This window comes from Branchiostoma belcheri, unplaced genomic scaffold (assembly GCF_001625305.1).
Source record: "Branchiostoma belcheri isolate BF01 breed outbred unplaced genomic scaffold, Haploidv18h27 scaffold20, whole genome shotgun sequence".
Lineage (NCBI taxonomy): Eukaryota > Metazoa > Chordata > Leptocardii > Amphioxiformes > Branchiostomatidae > Branchiostoma > Branchiostoma belcheri.
In genome coordinates, this window is record NW_017803491.1 from 1740708 (window position 1) to 1759519 (window position 18812).

The 18812-nt window shown below is 42.5% G+C and overlaps 5 protein-coding genes across 8 annotated transcripts; 3 read left to right on the forward strand and 2 right to left on the reverse strand.

Moving 5' to 3' along the window:
- Nucleotides 1-522: 522 nt before the first annotated feature.
- On the reverse strand, nt 523-4888 carry LOC109469306 (transmembrane protein 50B-like). Of its 2 annotated transcripts, none has more exons than XM_019767812.1 (6): nt 4494-4888; nt 3892-4004; nt 3606-3673; nt 2976-3068; nt 1897-1969; nt 523-1480 (listed from the first exon to the last, which is right to left on the reverse strand). In XM_019767812.1, the coding sequence occupies exons 1-6, from the start codon at nt 4590-4592 to the stop codon at nt 1435-1437; spliced, it is 492 nt and encodes a 163-aa protein (XP_019623371.1). In that variant the 5' UTR covers nt 4593-4888; the 3' UTR covers nt 523-1434. The 2 variants fall into 2 exon arrangements, with proteins under 2 accessions (XP_019623371.1, XP_019623372.1); XM_019767813.1 differs by lacking the exon at nt 2976-3068 and adding an exon at nt 3136-3228.
- A 5-nt stretch (nt 4889-4893) lies between these two features.
- On the forward strand, nt 4894-9161 carry LOC109469272 (hydroxyacid oxidase 2-like). 2 transcript variants are annotated; one of them, XM_019767772.1, is made up of 9 exons: nt 4894-5054; nt 5328-5479; nt 5758-5909; nt 6350-6538; nt 6713-6819; nt 7157-7381; nt 7710-7868; nt 8267-8336; nt 8702-9161. In XM_019767772.1, the coding sequence occupies exons 2-9, from the start codon at nt 5343-5345 to the stop codon at nt 8767-8769; spliced, it is 1107 nt and encodes a 368-aa protein (XP_019623331.1). In that variant the 5' UTR covers nt 4894-5054; nt 5328-5342; the 3' UTR covers nt 8770-9161. The 2 variants fall into 2 exon arrangements, with proteins under 2 accessions (XP_019623331.1, XP_019623330.1); XM_019767771.1 differs by having other exon boundaries at nt 5331-5479.
- Nucleotides 9162-10094: 933 nt separating this feature from the next.
- On the forward strand, nt 10095-12431 carry LOC109469074. Its single transcript, XM_019767460.1, has 2 exons — nt 10095-10866; nt 11213-12431. Exons 1-2 carry the CDS (start codon nt 10166-10168, stop codon nt 12429-12431), a joined length of 1920 nt encoding a protein of 639 aa, XP_019623019.1. The 5' UTR covers nt 10095-10165.
- A 592-nt stretch (nt 12432-13023) lies between these two features.
- LOC109469295 (indolethylamine N-methyltransferase-like) lies at nt 13024-15190 on the forward strand. 2 transcript variants are annotated; one of them, XM_019767802.1, is made up of 6 exons: nt 13024-13083; nt 13218-13405; nt 13840-13949; nt 14314-14411; nt 14526-14621; nt 14859-15190. In XM_019767802.1, exons 2-6 carry the CDS (start codon nt 13231-13233, stop codon nt 15166-15168), a joined length of 789 nt encoding a protein of 262 aa, XP_019623361.1. In that variant the 5' UTR covers nt 13024-13083; nt 13218-13230; the 3' UTR covers nt 15169-15190. The 2 variants fall into 2 exon arrangements, with proteins under 2 accessions (XP_019623361.1, XP_019623360.1); XM_019767801.1 differs by having other exon boundaries at nt 13029-13079.
- Nucleotides 15191-15649: 459 nt separating this feature from the next.
- On the reverse strand, nt 15650-18628 carry LOC109469284 (cathepsin L1-like). The gene is made up of 7 exons (XM_019767787.1): nt 18537-18628; nt 18088-18230; nt 17598-17789; nt 16969-17160; nt 16370-16538; nt 16039-16144; nt 15650-15854 (listed from the first exon to the last, which is right to left on the reverse strand). Exons 1-7 carry the CDS (start codon nt 18616-18618, stop codon nt 15755-15757), a joined length of 984 nt encoding a protein of 327 aa, XP_019623346.1. The 5' UTR covers nt 18619-18628; the 3' UTR covers nt 15650-15754.
- Between the last annotated feature and the right edge of the window lie 184 nt (nt 18629-18812).

Consider the following 18812-nt stretch of genomic DNA (forward strand, 5'->3'; position numbering starts at 1 on the left):
TTTAACTATGCTGAGATAACAGCACGTCAGCAGAATGTACCGCGCCTGGGTGAAACCTGCATTTTTAAAATGTTTTTATTGGATGTATGAAATGAAATGAAATGCATCAGAATGTTTTTTATTGGATGCATGAAATAAAATGAAATCAGAATTTTGCATTGTAATGAACTACAAAACAATAAGTACTATAATGTTGTTCCTTCTCTATTTCATGACATTTTGACAACCCACTACAATGATCAGGAAATATTACAGTCTCATTGAAAGTTATGTACAGTTCTGAGTATAAATACACGCTGCAATATACATGTAACATTACTTAGAAGAGAATAATATCAGGTTACAATTTTTAAAGTTACAAGACATCCCTATTTGAACACAAGCTGATAAGTTTCTTAAGAAAAGCAGACTTGACAGTCACTGGGAGAAGCGAAGGTATGCAACCGAGTGAGCAGAGATCAGGACATAACAGGCCACGGCCTTCTTTCCTGGAAGACGTATCAAGTATCAAGTATCAAAAGGGCCTCGTCAAAATGATCTCTTAAATTTTGTTTCTTTCCGGTCTGAAGTCGAGATGGCAAACCCTCAAGTCTAGCAACCCTCTTTCAGGGAATATATGGTGCGATATATATTAATATCTAATGTCATTTTGCAGCAGATTATGGGCAATGTGAACTCAAATCTGGCCCCAGAAATGTTTTAATCACTTCTTTTTTTGCCGTGTACTACCACGGACCCCTCTTGCAGAGGAATTGGGGTGTGTATGGTTAAATGAATTCTCCAGCCACAACAAGTGTTCAAATATGGCCCAACTAATTAAAGTACAGTAAACCCTATGACTTTACCTTATTTTATTACATTTGTATTTAACTGTATATGCACAACAGTCAAGCAACAGAAAAATGAAAGGATTCAACACACTTACTGTACAAGATGGCACAAAATTCACTTGAAAACTTACAATATGCACAGAAAAGTAAAAAAAGATGCAAAAAAATTCTGCTGGATAGGGAAAACATATCTAGCATTACAGCTATCATAAGAACGATTCATATTCAACATGTTACTAACACCAACATTTCAAAAGGAATGCATACCTCTACTAATTACATGAATTATTGTAAAGGTCTTTCTTATACACATATATATTTTTGAAATAACACTGAAAGTTTTATTACAACATCAATAGAAGTTATCATATACTGTTTTCAGTTTGTTACCTTTGTAATATAATATCAATAACTACCGATACCACCCGACAAAAATGAGCACTTTCCATTTTAGTAAGATCTATATAAAATATGCCACATTGAGTTATTACATCTAACAAGATCCTGACATTGATTATAGCTGTCAAGGTCAACCAAACTGTACAGGCATGCTATTCTATTGCTGTTTCCTCCCAGCATGCTGCTGGTCTGACATAGCTGTTCCTCATTCCCACAGGTCTTCCGTCCTGCCAAACTTGAAGACTATTGCACTGCAAAATGGAACAGAACGCATGTGAGAGACTCACTGGTACTTGTATTTCAAGACATTACTGAGGTTTATTGCTTCTATGAAAACTGGAAAAATTCTATATATCATCAACCAGAAAAAAAACTCAGGCTCTATATAGAGAGACACTTTAACCTCCAAATAGTGAGGTTTTGTTTTCGTTTAACCTCCGAGTATTGGGGTGAGTTTGCTTGGGTTTTCATAGTCATTTCCATTTGCTAGGCACTGACACGAAGTTAGGTCCAAGGTCTTCAATTTTCTGCTTTACACATGTCTGTTGCCTTATGAGAGCCAGTGGGAAATGCACTGACACAATCAACAAGAAAATCAGCCAAAAATAATGAATAAAATAAAAAATTCATGAAAATAATTGAGATATTATTATCATTAGATCCTTACCTGAAGAAGATAAGTGCATTTTGTAAGAAGACGGCAACTCCTGCATACTGGTTCTGCTTGTGCAGGGTGGAAGCTTGAGTGGTGAAAATAAATGTTTAACATTAATACAAGAAAATGTCACCACTTGATAAATAAGAGGTATTGACTGTATTCTCAAGCTTAGGAAAGAAGTTGGAATGGTTACACAATGTAGTCAACATGTAAACTACTTTTCCTGTAAAAAGATGCATGTACGCCAAGTCTTGAAATTTTCGCAATGGTTTTATTTTCACAGTTTCCTCTGCATTGTGAATTCATGACAATGGACATGTCTTCCTTGCATGACTACCGCACAGGATTTTTTCAATAGCAAAACAAAACCACTGTGAAAGTTCCATGACTTACAGTAACAAACATTCCTTTGACTCGTCTCCAACAAACTAATGAACTCTTTTCGTTGAACTGATTTATATTGATTTTCTTCAAACAAGTTTTCAAATATTGAGGTTGGTCTCCCTTTACATACATGAAACAGCCAAAGTGGTTGATAAGAAGAAGTGACCCATAAAAGACTTAGATGCAAGATGAAGAAATCAGTGGATGAAAAGACCAGTCGTTACATGTGCAACATGCTGCAGCAAAATCTGTCTTGCAGTTTATCTTTTCTAGTTCTGTTCACCAAGAGTTGGTTCTTCAGAGCAATGCAACAGTGTCCACAAAATGAAGCCCAATAAGGCAGTTCTCACAATAATGAAGGTTGGACATTGAGGCAAGGAGATACACAAGAAAACAGTTGAGTTGCTCAAGCAACTGGATAGATTTGAAAACTGCCAGATGTTTAAAGTAGCATTCACTACTTAGTGACGTAAAGTAGTGGATGTTGCTTGAAACGTCCAGCTACTATAGTATTCTGGGGTAGAGTGATTTGCATACAGTAGTGACCCTGGTACTGAACTGCATTCTGAGCAATTTGTGTTAGATTGCAACCAAGGCATGGAAAGGGAAGACTGGATGGGTGACCTTGAATAGGCGGTCAGCCCTTCAAATGCATAATTTACAAACAAGCAAGCAATCAAATAAATACATAAAAGCTGTCTTACGTGAGACTACATAACCGCCAAAGAGCACCCAACAGGAAGCGATGAGTGACCCAAAGGCAAGGAGAAAACCCAGGAACAGCCACACCCGGGCACCTGGATAGAGGGGAGGCGTGAGAAGGGGGAGAGGAAAATGTGCATTACTGTTGCCATGGTAACTCACGGTTCACTACGTAACCACCAATGAGAATCCACGAGGCTCCAATGAGGGAACCGAACGCGAGCAGGAATCCGATAAACATCCAAACTCTGGCGCCTGGAAGGAGAGTCATGAAGTTACAATGACATACTTGACGGGGGATTGGCTATGCTACAAAATGGATAATATAAGATCTGAGGTTTTCTTCCTATGAAGCAATAATATGTCTTGGATGTACAGACTCTGCACTGTCTTGTGTGCCAGAAAAAGATTAATTAACATTGGTCAAACATTCGTGTCCAGGTGTGTATATTCAGATGTGTAGGCAGGTGTTAAGGTCTGTGTGTAGGCAGGTGTTCAGATGTACATTGTATGTGTTCAGGTGTGTGTGTTCAGGTGTCTACTCAGGTGCTCAGGTGTTTACTCAGGTGCTCGGGTGTGTGTACTCAGGTGTTTAGGTGTATGCACTTAGGTGTATGTACACAGGTACTTACCTGTTTGTCCCATACAACCTGTGTTGTAGGTGTCCCCTCTCACCTGGGCATTGGATACAGCATTTATCCTGCAGATAAAAAATTGTTTAGCAAGAACAAGGTCAACACTTTTGTTGGTCAATAGATTGCTACATACACACCTGTAAAGTGCAAAAAATAAATTTAGGGATTCAAACCCAGTGCCTTTACATTCTAAGTTAACAACCCTACAAGACCACCATGCCACCTTATGGTTTTATGAAAGAGCTCTAGTGATGATACTGCATTGCCCTCTGGTGGAACTCACATGAACATGGCCACAGTTGATATGACTCCGCAGGTATGGTAGGCGTGGTGAAGCTTGTCCTGTTCAGGGTACTGTATGGCTGCATCAATGATCACCCACCAACCTGCAAAGAACTGGGAAGATGGAGAAAAATACCAACATTACAATTACAAACATTAACTTATAAATTTAAAGTACTCTAAGGATCTCATATTTATGTCACACAAACACAATTCAAGAAAGAATTGTTTATAAAGTTTTGAACCTCAATATTCTGGCTGGTAAGTCGTCTGGACCACAGTAGCTTTGTGTGGGTTTGATTAACTGTTTATTGTCATCTGACCAACCAACATCATCATCACATGACATGTATGGATGACTAGTTTCCTTGAATAGATAGCCCCCCCCCCCAACAAAAAGATACATAATTACGACTTTATTCCGCAGATGGAAACGCAAATCCATTAATTCAAAAGTAAGGCATAACACAGCATGCGTTTACAAAACGCACCAATTTCCATTTACAATCAAATAATGTTTGATAGATATTTACTTCCTTGCATCATAATAATTTTCTGGGTCGCCCCCCTCCCACCCTCCCTGAAACAAAAACCCAAACTCACCAGCATTCCAGCTGATATGGAGGCGATGGCGTTCCGCTTGTCTCCCAGCTCGATACAGTCGCACTTGGGCCACTGGAAGTTGTCCAGACATCCAGCCATTTTTTGCGTTCTCGAGTGTGTTCGTCAGCTGAGAAAAAATGTCGATATGTTTCTTCAACACAACTGCGGCAGGTGCTTTAGTCGGGTATTCTACAACAAAATCCTTCTCACAGATGCGTTTTTACACGATTTCTGTGAGAAACAAAGGTAGCACAGACGCCCTATCTGCTTAAAAACGTCCGAGATGTCAGAAATACACAACGAAACATCAACAACACTGGGGAAGCTGCGTCTGACCGCAAAATTTCCCTTTCAAGATGGTGACAGATGACGTCATGGTCATCATAGCCGGTACGTAAGCGCCATCTAGCGATATGCTTCAGAAGCACAGGTTGACGTCGTGTTTACCTTCGTACAAAGTTCATGTAGAGTTCACAGACAACCAGATATGGCCAGGTACAGGGGCCAGGTATTGGCGTCGTTTTCACTGGTGATCATGTAGAGAAATCACAGGACCATCAGGTACGATATATGTCATGTCAGTGTTTTCTGTAACTCCGTGATAAGGCCGAAATGTTGTGCTGCTTTGTTGTTGTTTTGTTGGAACCAGTGTGGGATATAACTTAATTTTTTTTTCGTTCAGTATAAGAGCAAGGACTTGTTTGAGAAGAGTCTTTTCATTGGCCCGACCCTTTGGGTTTAACCTGGCCCTGCCTGGTCTAGTGAAGTCAACGACACGATATGCTGTGACGATATACAACGATATATAAAGTTTACACTTTACACCCTACTCAGCAGCAGTGCAATACAATGTCAGGCCGCATGGTGTGCGTAGATGACTTCGAAGAGTACTCCAAGAAACACCTGTCCAAAGCAACTTGGGAGTTCTTCTCAGGCGGGGCTGAAGAATGTCAGACACTTTCGGAAAACAGAATCGCTTTTAAAAGGTAAGATGGTAAAGTTATGTAGTTAGCTAACTACTGTGTTAAACAAATATTTAAGTGAGAGACATTGATGGATTTTTGTAGGACTGATTGTGGATGGTTGATGGATGGATGGATGAATGGATGGTTACCTCTAAAGTATAGTGTACAAATGTCAGCTCCAAATGTATCTACATATGTCATAACTTTTATAGTTATGTCGAGAAATTTAATTTGGGAAAGAGAGCCAAGTCGTCTTTCAGGATCGTAGGTAACCTTCCAGACTGTTTTGTCATCAACAGACTCCGACTGAGACCAAGATTCCTGCTTGATGTGTCCCGTCGTGACCTCTCCACGACCTTGCTGGGGGAGAGGGTGGAGTTTCCCATCGGTGTGAGTCCCGCGGGCCTGCAGGACCTGGCCTGGCCACAAGGGGACATCTGTGTCGCTAAAGGTTGCAAGGAGAAGATATCTTAAAGCTCCAATATGTACTAGTAACTTTAGCATGATACAATTTTTGGGTCATTTCTTTACAACGTACGTGGAATGATCCCTACTCCCTTAAAAATAAGTGCCATTCAGTTCCGTTTCACAGAAGGAAAACACTATTTTTTATCTGTTTCCTCCTTTTTTTTCTCGAAACAAATGAGGCCAATGACCTGGATCAGACAGCTGTCCCCATGGTAACTGGTGCTGTAGCAGACACCCTGTATGATATTGTTGGATAACGTTTATATGGTGCAAGTAGCAGAAGAGAGTTGGTCTCGTCTCACCATATATATATATGTGTTTAAGAATAAACAGAGCAGTAGTTTGTTAGGATAAGGCCATATGCAGTTGCTATGGAAATGCTGCCTTTCTAGTTTCTTCTTTGAGTTTTGTTTTAAATCTCAGTTGCAGCTGAGATGGGAACCTGCATGGCTGTCAGCACTTTTGCCAGCAGCTCCGCGGAGGACATCATGGCGGCCTCGCCTGCTGGTCTGAAGTGGTTCCAGATGTACTTCATGCCCAACAAGTCCTTCACACAGCGTCTCATTCACAAGGTGGAGAAGGCAGGATACAAGGCATTGGTCGTCACCATCGGTAAAAAGAAAGTTTGAATCTTTGAACTTTGGCCCAACAGAGATAACATTAGTTAAATTCAATAGCATTTCACATCACTGCACCCAATTTTTTTACGTGCCCCTATTAAAATGCCAAAAAAATGAATTTTGACTTACATGTCGTCATACATGTGATTTCTTTACTTCCTGACAGACCTTCCAATAGTAGGTAAGCGGTATTCTGACATCAAGAACAAGTTCCAACTTCCTTCTCACGTGACCGTGCCCAACCTTCTCGCACTGAAGGACGGCTCAGAACAGGTGACTTCAAACTTAGACTGGAACTTAACATATTTCTATATTAATTGTAGCTTAATGCCGCACACTGTAATTTCATATTAAGTCTTGTTTTGGCTTTCACCTTTTTTCCAGACAGGACATGAGTACAATATTGTATAATCCAACAAACATCTTGCCAAAACCTTTTGCAAGAAGCGCATCAATTTTACATGAACTATTGCTTAACCTCCTGAATTTACCATTACTGGTAAGCATTGCCAGGATCACCCATGCAGGCCCTCACATATATATATGAAGCAGAGCTTCTTTTTGCTTCGTCTTCTACCAAGAAACATGTCTCTTTCTCTTTTTTTTTCAGGACAGTGCAAAAGATGGACGGAACTATGGGATGGGTGGCAGCCCCCAGGACCCCGCCTTCTCCTGGAAGGACATTGATTGGCTGAGCTCCATCACCAACCTGCCAATCATACTGAAGGGGGTCATGACAGCAGAGGATGCTGGGATAGCCCTGGACCATCCAGGTGTGAAGGGGATTCTGGTGTCCAATCATGGAGGGAGACAACTGGACGGAGTTCCAGCTACGGTGAGTCAGCTGTTTGCGTTCATAAGCCATGCAAGTACATCTATGCAGAAATCGTGTTTAAACAAATGCATTATAGTAAGTAAGTAAGTAAGTACAACTTCAAGGGGTAGTGTCACGGCTTGTTCTTGTTCCAAGGAAATCAACATCTTGAACATGCTAAAGGCCCTGTTACAATTTTTTACAAGACATCTGAGGTTTCAGATTTCTGGAAAGTGTTTAGGTTTTTCATGAATGTGTTGGAATTGTACAGTTATAGTATAATCATGGGAATATATGCTTTAGCATCACAAACTGAGGTTTGCCTGCTTATATTTTAAACCCTTCACAGGTTGAGGCACTTCCAGAAATAGTCCAGGCTGTGGGAAACAAGCTGGAAGTGTACCTGGATGGAGGTGTGCGGACGGGAACGGACGCTCTCAAGGCGCTGGCACTCGGAGCGCGGGCCGTCTTTGTAGGAAGGCCGGTCATCTGGGGGCTTACCTTCAATGTAAGCAAAAAACTAACCTATTTGTCAATTTAAGATACTTTGAAGGCTTCTAGTATTGTTAAAATTGTTTTAGAAGAGATGAAACATTACTCATACTGCTCTTCTAAGTCCTGGAGAGGGGGAATATGCTAAAGTTGTCAATAGATGGCATTCAGTACCAAGGAGAGGTACAACCATGATTACTAGTACTGTATACATGCATTTAGAGCTGCATATGGGCACACATAGAAGTCAAATAAAGAAGGCTTGAATCTTAAAACATTGTAAAAGGTGAAATAAAAGAAGTCCATCAGGAAATAAAGAAATTCACACTTCCATGAAGTGTCGTTGTAATTGTGTTGTTGTAATTGTGAATTTCTTGTTTTTTTAATCATAATTTTGACTTTCCTTATCTATAGGGAGAAGAGGGTGTTAGACAAGTTATGAAAATTCTGAGGGATGAGCTGGACCTTGCCATGGCACTGTCTGGTCTGTACAACATGTGGCTGTTTGTTTGAGCCTTTATTTTATGAAACACTAGTACGCAAATTGGCCTGCTGGTTGCTTTTCATTGAGGTCATGAGGGAAGCAGTCAGGGTAAGACAAAATGTAAGAAGATACAGGTTACACACTAGACGTTCCAACAAATCCATAAACATTAAGTCATGATAAATCCATAGGTAAATATGTGCCGACAAACATCTACATGTATGCTAATATCACTACATATAGACTTTAATGTAAGTGTATATAGTATATGTATAGTACAAGTAAAAAGTGAAGTTAAAATGTCTTTGATAACAATTTTCAAAATCATCTTTCACCAAGAAATTTGGGTATCTCTTTCCCCCTAGGCTGCTGCACTTTGGCTGACATCTCACCAACTTTGGTTGTGCGAGAGGAGGTCTACAGTAAACTGTGATGTGGAAATGACATTTAATTTGGGACATAAAGAGACTCAAATGGCATTTAGAGGTAAATATGATCAGAATGTCAGGTTGACTTAATTCCAATATCTGCAGAAGTTTGAGCCTGGATGTATTCAATTTTACTTTGTCATTCAAGATAATAAAATTACAGTCAATATTTCCCTAAGACAACCACCCAGGGATCAAAGGAACAGTGGTCTTCTTATCCAAGTGGTTTTCTTATAAAAACATGGCAACAAGACAAGACAGCGACACAAATTTCAATGTTCATGTCCCTTAATGATTGATATTAAGCTTGTTCATGTACAAGACATACTAGTATGTATACAATTTTTCAGGGTCCTACTGTACTCGTACTGCATATGCTCTTTAAAAGTACTAGAGATGGGAATGGACAGGGGGGTGGCAAAAGGCTTACCCTGTCCAGTTGTTTCATGTAATGAAACAGAAATAAATAGAATAGACAAATAAATATGCTGGAGTTTGCCAATGGATAGCGTTCAGCACCAAGGAGAGGTACGACAATGACTATTTGTACATTTGCAGCTGCTTACAGGAACACATTGCAAACCAAGGAGGCTGGAATTTCAGAACATGATGCACAATGAGATAGGTCACCCTGACCAAATAAAACGGAAATAAATATCTCAACCTCTTCAAATGAATGGGCCATACAATTAAATGACTGATGTGTGATAATATCTAGTCGGCGTACCTCTGTGGCACCATGTACTTGAGCCCTGCCCACCCCTTCAAAAACATGGTACGGCTTGTAGGGTCAAAGGTGAGGCGAGCACAGTGGGCAGGTAGGCGCGGCCTGTTCCAAGATCAAGGTATCTTACCATAGAATTTGAAAGCTTCTAGCAAAAACCTCGCTTTTCCTGATGTCAATTCTGATAATCGATACAAACCGCGCTTCATCGAAGAGATTTGTAATTGTTTATTATCGCTTGATTGCTTTGAGCAAATCATATACACATATTATGTTAGTAACGTTATATGATACATGTACTTCCGGGTGCGCTGTGCACGGTATCGGTGAGGACGTTTTTCTGCCTCACCAGGTAGTAGAACGTTTGAACTCTGATTTCGGGAAATGCTCGTTACATGGTTACATACAGGAGCATGTTTTATGCAGATTGAAGTCGTGGCGGCTCAAGAAGCCCCTTAAGTTACGGACTGCATACAAATTCATAAAAGCAGCGCTTCCTGAATCGCTATACGGTCCTATGCAGATTGGGGATATTTGGGCGCCTGACCAATGTAATTGTATGTTCTAAAACGCCCGTTTATACAATTGTATCGTCCATTTAGCAACCTAATTCAGCTAGAGGGTAGAGCAGGCCATATTCATCCCTCACTAGTACCAGCCAACAAAGCCGGAGCAAGATGGACAACTGTCCTCGTGTCAACTTCACAGCACAGCGATCTCTGCATGATGATGGATCAGTGGAGTTCAGCAACACAGAAGTGGAGAAGTATATCAAGAACAACTACCCTGACTGGTTGACCGCTTTTCACATGGTACCTCCCATATTCTCCTTTTCTGGAGAACCGGTAGATCAGGTCCAAAGGAAGGGCGACGACGCAGAAGGGCATATTTACCGCCTTCTCCACGAGCTTGGCAATGACCTCCGCGACCCGATGTTCGTGATTCACAGCTTCAGTTTCAACGAACAAGTTCACCGCGGTCAGGACGTCTGGAGGGTGTATGGAGAAACAGACTTCGTCATCGTCAGTAAGAAATACGGGGTCATCTTCATGGAAGTCAAGGCAGTCAGCTCGCACAGTATTCTTCGAAAACGGTTCAAGAAAGCTCAAGACCAAATCAACAAAGCAAGAAAGGCTCTCGCGGAGTACCTGAAGGACAGAGTACCCAGGGAGGCGTCCACTGCCCTGTTTCGGAACCCGGCTTTTGTGGTCATGCCCAACTGTAGAAGACCCCAGGACAGTATGGATGCCTACAAGGACGGTTGTTTCTTGGAGGACTGTCAGGATGGCTTGTGTTTCCGCCAGTGGTGGGACAGGAACATCGGCTGTGTCCGGCCGCTGTGCATCCGGGAAGACTTGTACAGGGGCTTACTCTGCAGGTAACATTCACAGATCTATCTTAGTGTAAGGCTTTTCTTCAACCTTGAACAAAGCCTGCTACATGTTTCCAGTCGCAATGGTATGAAGGTATTTTTAATAACTATCTACAGAAATGTAGAATGACGCGTAACGCTATATTCCGATTACGTACGACTTTCTTAAAATATAGGTACTACAATGTACTAGTATTATCTTCCAGGCCTTGTAAACATACCTAAAGAATCGGACAAAAATTGGGTGAATGACTAGCCTTCAAACATGATTGTATTTTGTATTCATTTTGTGAAATCTCTGATTACCCTGTTTATTTACAAATTTAAGTTCATCACTGTCCGGTACCTACAGGTTCATTGGCCTTCGCAGCGCCACCGCCTGTACCCTGGGCAAACTGGTAGACGACACCACCCGAGACGTCCTGCAGATGTTCAACAGTCAGCAACTCGCTCTCCTGAACAACGTGGGTCTGCCGCGGTACCAGCTCATCACAGGTCCCGCCGGCAGCGGGAAGACCTCCATCCTACTGCACAAGGTACGGGCTCTCAACAGAGACATCGGCAAAACTGGGAAAGACGAGAAGATCCTCGTTCTCTGCTACAACAAACCGCTAGAAATCAGACTCACAAAAGAACTGGAAGACTGTCGATTGGTTACAGTTAGAACGTTTGGTTCCATCTTGTGTCAGCTTAGTCAGAACGGCAATAAAAATGTGTCAGAAATGAGTGATGAGGAGAGGTGTGCATTGGTTGACCGTATCCTAGATGACAAACCGCGAATCCATCGCGTCTGCACCTTTGACCACATCTTTGTAGACGAGGGCGAAGACTTCATCGGTAACTGGCGAGCTTTGCTGAAGGAGATCCAGGCAAAATCACTATGCAAGAGGAATTTTCGTTGGATTTTCCTCGACAACAACCAACACGTCTACAAGACAGCCGCGACAGGGTTCTCTGAAGAAGAACTGGCCAGCGCGATCCAACTGCGCAAAGTGTACCGGATGACGGGCAGCGTTTTTGACCAGTTTAAGAAGTACTTCAGTGATACCGATGAAGATACTGACTACTCTATTGGACACGACATCACGGGTTTGTGCGTGGAGTGGGACAAAATGGACCAAACGCCCGACTCCGCTCCCAAAACCGCATCTGACTACATTTCTAAACACGTGCATCGCCTAGTTGGAAACAATGTGAGCGCAAAGGACATATGTGTCCTCCTCAGGACTATCAAAGACGTACCTGAGGTAGTAGAAGATCTTCAGGCCAAAGGCATTCAGTGTCAAAGTGCTGAGGACTCTATTATGCATCCTGTCAATTCTGCCATCATAGTAGATTGTCTATCACGGTTTAAGGGTTTAGAAACGAAGGTACTGATCTTGTATGACCCTGCTTGTCTCACAGAGGGAGAAGTCAGTGAAAAGGTAAGAGAACAGATGTACACTGCATTGTCGCGGTGTTTTTGCCTCCTCATTATCATTGCACCTGCGAGTGTTGTCCAGAGCCTTCAGTCTGAAGCCGGTGTAGCGCCAAATACTAAAGTATCTGATCCCACCAGATTTGCTCTGTGAGATTGTGAGATACCGGTAGTGCTCGTGTAGGGTAGCCGAGACTAGCGGGGTGAACCTAGCTGTCAGAGAACTGCACAAGACGAACAACACATTGCTACACTCGTGTCTGGAGTTTATAGGTAGGGTATGGGTAGTATCTCCTTGGTTAGCAGGTTATGGTTGGTGTTAGGGCCAACATTAGGTTTAGAATTAGGATTATTTTTCGGGTTAGGTTTAGGCTTTTCTTTGTATATTAATCATTGTATATTAATTGATGCATGGTTGTATAATGTGTATGATACGATGGAGACTCAATAAAAAAACTGAATCCAAAATAAAAGGATTCAAAGACATAACAAAATGTACATTGAATGAAAAGTATACTAATTGCATAAGACTTTCCTGACCAACCTCTGGCTCTGACAAAACACGAAACCGGCATAAATATACAACACATACCCGCACATCTTCCCAACACCGAAATATAACCACAAGATAAACGATACCTCCGAAACGGTGTGCTTTTACTACATAAAGAACCAATGGTGATACAGACCTACTACAGCCACAGCTATTGGTATCGTCTAGGCAGGTCAACGATCTGTAGGTCAAGGTTGAAGTGCAAAGGTCATCAACCAGGAAGCTTGTTGACAACAGCTTCTCTTTAAAGTAGGTATGTTTACGGTTCGTTGGCTCAAAATATAGCACACTGATAAACAGATTACACAAACTCGGACTAGAAAATGTGTATGTGTATTATTGTATACTTCAGTGAGACGATTGTATTTGCTTCGCTCCTTTTGCTAGGCACCGGAGCAAAATGGCTGACTCAAACTCAAAGGCAACCGAAGAGCAGTCGGTGGCAGAATATTACACCCAGGAGTTCAAACCGCGGGAGTACCTGGATAAACATTTCAGCGCCTTTAAAGGGGAAGACGACAAGGAATGTGTCCAGCTTTTCATAATGGACCACCTACACCAGACATTCGGCTCAGGTAAACACGTCACGGTCTACTGCTCTGGGAGGGTAAAGAAAGCTAGATTACACCTGTCAAAAGCTCGCTCTTGAGAAGAGAAAATGGCAGTGTAAAGGTGTATTCTTATCTTGTAGCATCTAAGATACTGCTATTAATGCCTCAGAATTGCGTTGTATACTGAATATCAGGAGTTTGCGTGTTCCTACGTGAGTTGGTAGGGCTTGGTTTCACGCCACTAGACACCATAAAACGGTTCATAAACACGGGTATTGTTTACAGGAGTGCTCAAGGGGCAGTCATTGACCTTTCGCCTCAGTTGTCGCTCGATGTACAAAGATCATTACAGCAATATTATGACTTTTATGTCGTGAATAGTGAGCTTTTGATAATGATGATTCCTATCTATAGTGGAAATAACACCAATGATATTTATGTAAAGAAGATTTTTATAGGTATTTTCCAGGGAAAGCGACTGTTGGACATCGGCACAGGCCCGTCCGTTCTGAGCGTCCTGAGTGCGAGCAAATATTTCCCGGACATCACCTGCTCTGACTACCTCCCGGTATTACAAAAGTTTACACTTTTTGAGATTTTGCCTTTCAGTTCGCTTTAATTACCTTTGTATTGGAACCCTTTTACCTTCAAAACGGAAGTATTGTTTGGGGTGGCGCTGGGGTTTGAACATATCTCGACCTCAGCAGCAAGAATTAGAAATGAGTGGGTGTAGGTTGGATTTCAGTTGATTGACAGGGTTGTTACCCGGCATGCCCTGAATTTTTTAAGGCAATTCATGTGTTTCAAACAGATAATATTGTAACGGGAATGCAGATATTTTGGTATCGTTTTATGGAGGATGATCATGATTTTATTGTGCGCTAAGTAATATCAACTTTTAGAAGACTAAGTAAAGATAAGCTCTTTTGAAGGTGTGTCGGGAGGAGCTTCAGAAGTGGGTAGACGGTGACCCGGAAGCATTCGATTGGGGTGCGTATTTCCGGTATATCAGCAAACTGGAGGGAAACAGGTGAGTTTGTTAAACCCCGTTTCCGGAGCTTAAGTGCATAATTAAAACTTCTGAACAGTTTTAAATCTTTTTGTGGCTTTTGATGAAAAATGAAGTATGGGCTTTTATTTCCAGCTCAAGTCCAGACGAAATAGCAGCCCGTCTGCGAAAAGCTATTAAATCCGTGGTACACTGTGACGTCAAACAGAGCAACCCGCTTTGTACTGAAAGGTTTGTCTTAAGGATAGTGCAAAAGAAACTAACTCATATTGCGTCTACAAGTAGCTAAGTGGTGCACTGTCGATGTGGCATGGATTAGGGAAGCCGTTTTTTGTGTGTACAAGAATGGTGCATTTCTTGTGTGTGCGTGCTTTGGCATTGTATGTGTTATATGGTCTTAAATCCTCTGTCAAAGCCAGCGTAGTTCGTCGTTATTTTTTCTTTCAAAAAATTTTTCCCTTCTCTCAGCGTTGATCCGTTCGACGTGGTCGTGTCGTCCTTCTGTCTGGAGCTGGCGTGCGACTCGCCTGACCAGTACCGCGCAGGCGTGGGCAACATGGCGTCACTCGTCAAACCTGGCGGCGGGCTGGTCCTTCTGGGCGACTTCAAAAACAACATCATCGTCGAGACGGAAAAGTTTGCCGACTTCGAACTCAACGAGGCGTTTCTTCGTGACGCTCTGGTCAGTCACGGCTGCACCGACATCGAGATTAAACAGGTGTCCATGGTGGACGAATGGCCGTGTGAATTCTTTTACGCAACCGCAAGGAAGATCTGAATAAGCCACCTGTTTACAGTCACCTGAAAGTTTAAGTACTTTACTCAGAACCATGCTCCTCAGACACTGTCTGCTGCCTCTAGATACGCTAGGACCACAGGCACAATGCTGGATAGTCCGCGCGTGTCCAGAATCGTGCCTGGGCAAATCTTACTATTGTGATGGACAGTCAGGGTGGACCGAAGTTGAGCAGAGTTTCAGTGCCTTTGCTTTATTATGTGCAAAAACATTACATAGAATAACACATTCCAGCAGTGCGTAAGAATAAGACACCAATGTTTGGAAACTTGGATACAATGAAATATGACTGTTTAAGATGATCAGATTAGAAGACGTTTAGACGATATATGCACGTACTTAGATATGCTACATTTTGGGTGGCGTGGTGCTCGCGGCTTTTTACCCTTTTAAACTTCATTGTCGTTCTGTGTCAGTAATCAGATAGCTCCATGCTTACCGCGTGAGTGTTCGATCATCTTGCGAATCAACCAATAAACTCACACGACTGCGCCTGGTCACTTATTGTGTCTCATTGTAAAAAAAGGGCCGTTTTTGGTACGCTTTATTTCCTCTAGAGTCCAGTTTGTCAGACTACAGGGTAGACAGCAGCAGTAGCGATGCCACACTGGTTGTGTTTGTTCCTGGACATCATGATGTAGCCTTCCATGCCCCACTCCTTGCCCCAACTGTGGTAAAGAAAAGCAGAGTTTTACTGATGACCTCTACTTTTACTGTTTGTCTGATTTTGATAGTGCATTATCGTATTTATGTGTAAAAATTGCAAAACTGCAGTCAGGTCCTGGCCTAAAAGTCCCTTATGTTTATGTAACCAACAGTTTATGTACATGCATATATGAATCTATTATTGACCTGTTTTTGACGAGCCAGTAGTCGGATCCATTAGTAGAGCCATATCCCACAACCAATACACCGTGGTCCAGGTGTGTGGAGCTGCACTTCGGCTCGTCATAAACACCTGAAACAAAACAAAGTTTCGCTGTACTTTGATAACTCGTGATGCTGTCAATGGATCGTGATCAGATTTGGTAGGTTGGTAGGATTAAGGAAAAAAGGAAGGTCAAGTTCGATATGTGCCATGTGGCGGGTTCATTTAAGTTATTGCAATGGAGCTTTTGTGTTTGTCGGTTTGTTTGTGAGTGTGAAAAAGCTATGCCGTTCGAAACATCCAATACGCTCTCACCGTGGCTGTAGTGGAAGAAGGAGCCCCAAGTGGCGTCGATGCTGACAGAGATGGGCCCGACACTACCGGCGGCCCGCAGTAAGGCCTTCTCGTCATGAGGCGGGAAGATGTGGTGGTAGCTGCGCACGGTCGCTCCACTGCAGTTCGCATTATAATGACACTTGTGGTTCTGTGGTCATGAAATAGGATAAAGCTGTAGTCAATTGCTAGCAATACAAAATATCAGCCACTGTATGGCAATGGCCTGTCTCAAAACTGCCTCACACTGACTACCTCTCCTGGTGCAGTATAATGACCTTCGTGTGTCTGTTTGTGTCTCCACAGTTACTTCTATAAATGCTCGAAACGAAACTTGGAATGTTATGATGCTTTAGTACGTAGATAACTTATATCAGCACAAGGTGGTGAACATGGCCACAGCTGAATGTACATTTGTAAGGCAGCTACAGGAAAAGTCTGTGCAAGATTAGCCTCCACCAAGCTTCGGCTGGAAAGAGAAGAAATGGCAGGTGCTCCGCTAAGAGCACAGTTTGCCGCTACCGTTTTTCTATTCTTTTCAGCCTCTTCCCGAAGCTTGGTAGAGGCTAGCACAACATCACCTCTGCCTTGTAGGGGTAGCACTCCTCAGTGTCGATGCCGCCGTTATCCTTGATGTAGACGAAGGCTTGGTCCATGAGCCCTCCGTCACAACCCTTGTTGCCCGCACTGCGAGAACAGTCCACCAGGTTCTGTTCACTCAGGGACACCAGCTCGCCTGTCTTCAGGAAGTGCTGACCTTCCAAAGAGCCCGTCTGGGAGAGAGATTGCAATTGTGGTCACTAGTACTACCCTTATTGCGTCCGGGAAGGAAGTGTTGTTTTGGATGGCGATAAATTATTCAAGGTTTGCATATTTGGATTCCAGAGTGAGAGGGCGGAGATTTGTTTGCACTTGACTGACAAAGTTTTGATCCTGCTGTATGCCCTGGGTTAAGGTAGCCTGGGTGCCAGACTGTTTCCAGGGCCTACACAGGACAGTCTTCAGCTCATGGGCCAACATAACCCAAGGAAGGGCCAACATGCCCCAAGGAAATTATACCACAGCCCCCTCAGTTAGGCCCTAATCTACACGCTGGTTACTCTGGGCCTAGATAGAGTGTTATGGGTCTGGTATCTAGGCCAGGTTTAAGGCTTTCAAAGTGTTCAGAGCTATTGAAATCGTACCAATACCGGACCGTGCCGATACTCACCGCACTAAAAGCCCAGCAGGACCCGCACTGTTTCTGGTTCTTCACCTCCGTCACGGCACCTTTCTCCCTCCAGTCTACGGTGTCGTTGACCTTTAGGTCGGGTGAAGGCTTGAAGATTTTGTCTTCTGGCGGATTCGTGTTGTACTGCAGCAGACCCGCGCCCATCAGAAGTTGCTGGCGTTCTTCGTTTGTCTGAAAATAAATGCTTACTACGTCCTAAACCCATTCTAAATGGTAAAATATAACATCGAACAACATTTCAACGTTGTACATGGTGTATATCCATCCTAAAATATCCATCCTAAAGTCCATAGGGGGATCGTCAACAACATTATTGACTTGGTGGACATCCTTTTATGTGTGATGCCTAATCACAGGACATATTTCATAATCCTTTACTTCTACGCCCATTCATAAATGACTTTATTAGATGCGGTATTTTTCCGATAAAGCAGTATATTTAGAATCACGGAAAAATGATTTTACTTACAAGATCGCTGAACTTGTTGATACGCATGAAGAAGGTGTGTTTGCCCGTGGCTGCTTCCTCGTTGTGCTGCTTCACCATTCTGTTGTTCTCCTCGAATATGGAGTGCCTGGCGTTTTCCTCAGACAGACTCTCATATCGTTTACCTAACAAGAAACAATAGATTAACGTTGAACTCATCTACAGAAGAAATGCAGCCATTCTGAATGTATATAAAGCTCATAGTGTTAGCATGTTCATAATGTCCTTGGCCTATTAGTATCAGCCGGTTCAGGTTACGACTGCGGAGGCGCAAGGTCAAGCGCGAAGGACCCCATTCTTGTATTCATTCATGTATAGCCATGAACATGTATATCTTGACAAGTATTTCAGGCCAAAATTATGAATAGATGGATAGGAAGACGATTAAATAGCTCCTGCTGCTTAGGCTATCTTAAGAGTGTTGGTTTTACCGTAGCGACGTTTGAAGTCCTCCCACTCCGGATCTAAGGCGGTTGCCACGGCAACGCAGACAACAACAACGAACAGCCTCATCTTGATATAAAAATCTGAAAGAACCAGATTGAATATATATCAACAAGTGAAACTTTGTCTCCTGACGTAATACTGATTCACATATCAGTATCAGCTGATTTACAAGTGTAACACCCGGGCCCCTTTCCCCCATGCGTTAAATTCTAACAGCTCTTAGTAAGTTGTATGTATTTACGTTACACCAATATTGTTGA